We start from the raw sequence: 3,462 nt of genomic DNA, 5'->3' as shown, positions 1-3,462 counted from the left end.
TTCAACCTTCAATCGCAAAAGCAACATCTCGCCATACCCGCATCTCCCATGCTCCTTCAACATTCATCACATTTCAATTCGTGCACCAACAACACATTTCGTACCACCGAGCATTCCCTGTTTTGCTTGTCAGGACCGGCTCCCCATTGAAATCAACACATCCGTCTCTAGTATATAATTTCATGTCCTTAATCTTAAATCATTAGTATTAAATCAATACCTAATAAACCAATCCATATGAATATTCTTAGAGGAATAAATCAATCAATCAATCTCCAAAATGCAAGGAATTCATACATGATCAGATTATAGTTTACATGAAGTCGATCAAGATTAATCATTAAACCAGATCCGTCATCCCACAGAAGCTTTCTAGGCTAACAGTTGATTCTTAATATTAGAATTGTAAATGCATACTGACTGTTTTGGCTGATTAAAAACAGTGGGGATCAAGATTCAGTCATTCCACTGACTGGAAGTCGCACACTCAATGGATATTCTCTTAAATGGACACGAACTATGCATCTTCAACCATGGTAAAATACACTCAGGGTGATATAAATGCTTACAAGGCATCTGTTTCACTTCGCTATTCAACTCAAACTCCGTCATACAAACCGCACACGAATTCGACTCCAAATTTACTATATCTTCTCCGACCACCACGCTCGGCAGCCCTTCCACCGCTGTCTTCGCAGCCGGTGGTGTTCCGTATCGATTCAGATCATTCTCCATTAAATGCTGAAGAATTTGTTCTATTCCATTGTCGGTAATATAATCTCCAAGGTTCGCCGGAACCCTAGATGAAGCATCTGAACCTTCCACCACGAATTGGATATTCACACAGTTGGATTGGAAATTCTCGAGGTGCGATTGCAAAAACGAGAGCGCATCAAATCCTCTGGCGCCGCCGATACTGCCGGCACCACCTGGCGACTAAGAGAATAACGACGACGGCGTGATGATGAACTGAGTTGCCTTGAAAGAATGTAAACAAGTGATTTTTTTTTACTCTTTTTTTTTTATAGAGGGTTGGGTTTGTGAAGGGAGAGAAGGTAAACAAGTGATTTTGTTTTGTTTAAAGGTAATCTCAGCCATCTATTTCTTTTTATCTAATGGCTGAGATTTGTGAGTGCACAAACTCACAACTCACCCTAAGAACCAAACTCACGAGATCCCACCATATATATATATATATATATATATATATATATATATATATATATATATATATATATATATATATATATATATATATATATATATCGGGGATCCGGTGAGAACCACTAACATAATGAGAACCTTGATAACCCTTACTAAATCATCATCAAATCTTGTTCCGAAAGTTTTGATGGATCATTTACCCTTAATTTAGTTTATTCTAACACATTTTTAGTATAGCTAAACAAAAAAAAATTGATTTTATTAACAAAATATAAACTTAATGTAAAAAAATACAATTAGGTATACTAAAATGGCTATAGATGCACGAAAATCAATGCTAGGTAAAAGAAAATTGTTACATGCATGAAAATGATTACTAGGTTCATGAAAATATCAGGCTCTACGTGCACGAAAACGAGTTCTAGGTAAAATTGTTAGATACATGAAAAATGAGTACTAGGTGCATCAAAATTAATAAAATGTTTCTCGTATAGATTCCGGTCAATAATTTATACTTTTTGGACCAAGAAATATGTTATATAGACATAAAATTCTATGCTGAATTCAAATATGTCGTCATTTTTTAGAAATAAATCATTAAGGTGGAGTTCTCACGGTTCTCACTATGTAGGTGGTTCTCACCGGATCCTAAATATATATATATATATATATATATATATATATATATATATATATATATATATTTATATATATATATATATATATACGGGATCAAGCGAGTCCTTTTAGTGTTGAGTCCATAAGTCCTCTTTAGGACCATTGGATGGAGAAAATAGGCGGCTGAGATTGAAAGGCAAAATGGTGATTAATAATGTGTTTAAAACACACTCTCTCCACAGGGGCGGGCCCAAGAATTTGGAGGCCCTGTTCCAAATCTTAGGTGGAGGCCCTTACCATAAGTGCATCATCGATAATAACATGTTTGTAATAATTATTTTTTTAGGAGATGACCCATTTGTTTTAACACTATTTGTATTTAAGACCCTCTTAACTTAAGATGGTTTTCACTCTGATTAAAATAGAGCTAAAAGTAAAAGAAGGGTGTTCGACGGCACGGACAAAGCTAGGACGAAAAAGTAAGGGGGGCCGGTTTATAGACCTTTCGTATATTTTGCTCTATCATCAGCACTTTGACATAATTATTACTTTGTAGAAACATAACAAATATAAATTATTTTGTTCATTTAGTCATAAAATTTCCACAAATTTTTTTTATTTTTATTATAAAAGAGAAGACATGTACGCTAAATAGAAGAAATGCAAAAGGAAAAATGAGGAAAAGTGTTACTAAAAACTTATCATACAAAAAGTATTTTATTTGATTCATTTACTATGTTTGATACAAGCATTTCTTTATGACTATAAAATTAGTTTTTTTTATAAGACACGTTTATCAAAGTTTATTTTAGCAAAATTAAGTCAAATATAGAAAAGATTTTGATAATGGAGATAATTAAGACTATTTAAAAAAATTGTGAAAAACAAAAGAAAAATAAAATCAGCAAAATGCAGTGGCAAGATTCGAACCGCAGATCTCCAACATCAGTGAAAACCCAACAAGAGATTTACCATCTCTGCTAACCTCCATTATGGGTCATGAGTATTGCTGCTAATGTATATGTATCATAAAGGCCACCCGGGCCACGGCCCATTCGGCCAGAACCACGCTTCGTCTCTGTTTGACGGTCTTATGCAACACGAACAATTTTTTTAAAGTGACAAAGTTTTCAAGTAACTTACACTAAAATGGTGAAAAATGATTAATTAGTTGACTGGGTCTCATCATTCATCAAGTTTCGGAGCCTATTGATATGTACGAGAATGAGGTGGAAAATGGAAATGGAAGGCAAAAAAACAAAAAAAATTAATGTAAAAATTACAATACGAAGAATCGAGCCCATGACCTCCTCCGTAGGACTTCAAAGTTGTTTACTCCTAGGCCCACTACCATTATGCCAAAGGAAAGATATGCTTACATTATAGAATGTTTATAAATTAAGTAGAATTGTTTCCAGATGAGGCCCCCAACCCTTTTGGGCCTCCTTCGATGAACCGAATTGAACAATGTAAGGGTCGCCCCTTTCTCTCCAACATACTCTAATTAATCACTAACTAGTTGAAAAGCCCGTGCGATGCACGGGGCTTTCATTAGGATTATCTGTAAAAATATATTCTTAAGTTGTTAGAAAAGTCCTACTATGTTGTCATTGATGGAAAAAAAATCGTGATTGGTATAGATGATAACCGATGAATTATTAGTGCTTTTAGCATAAAAGT

The 3,462-nt window shown here is 34.4% G+C and overlaps 1 protein-coding gene across 1 annotated transcript; it reads right to left on the bottom strand.

The window, feature by feature from the left end:
* Window positions 1–456: 456 nt before the first annotated feature.
* Window positions 457–2,773, bottom strand: LOC141627595 (E3 ubiquitin-protein ligase RING1-like). The gene is made up of 2 exons (XM_074440831.1): window positions 2,713–2,773; window positions 457–818 (listed from the first exon to the last, which is right to left on the bottom strand). The coding sequence occupies exons 1-2, from the start codon at window positions 2,771–2,773 to the stop codon at window positions 457–459; spliced, it is 423 nt and encodes a 140-aa protein (XP_074296932.1).
* Between the last annotated feature and the right edge of the window lie 689 nt (window positions 2,774–3,462).

Source organism: Silene latifolia, chromosome Y (assembly GCF_048544455.1).
Source record: "Silene latifolia isolate original U9 population chromosome Y, ASM4854445v1, whole genome shotgun sequence".
In the NCBI taxonomy this organism is placed as follows: Eukaryota; Viridiplantae; Streptophyta; class Magnoliopsida; order Caryophyllales; family Caryophyllaceae; genus Silene; species Silene latifolia.
The sequence above is the reverse complement of the archived record's forward strand: the minus strand, read 5'-3'. Positions and strand labels throughout refer to the sequence as shown.

Excerpts from the sequence above, each read along its gene's own strand:
- LOC141627595 (XM_074440831.1), bottom strand. The coding sequence starts at position 2,773 with ATGGAGGTTAGCAGAGATGGTAAATCTCTTGTTGGGTTTTCACTGATG. Across the intron at positions 819-2,712 it reads ACTGATGTTGGAGATCTGCG|GTTCAGATGCTTCATCTAGG; the intron begins GTTCGAATCTTG and ends TCGTGGTGGAAG.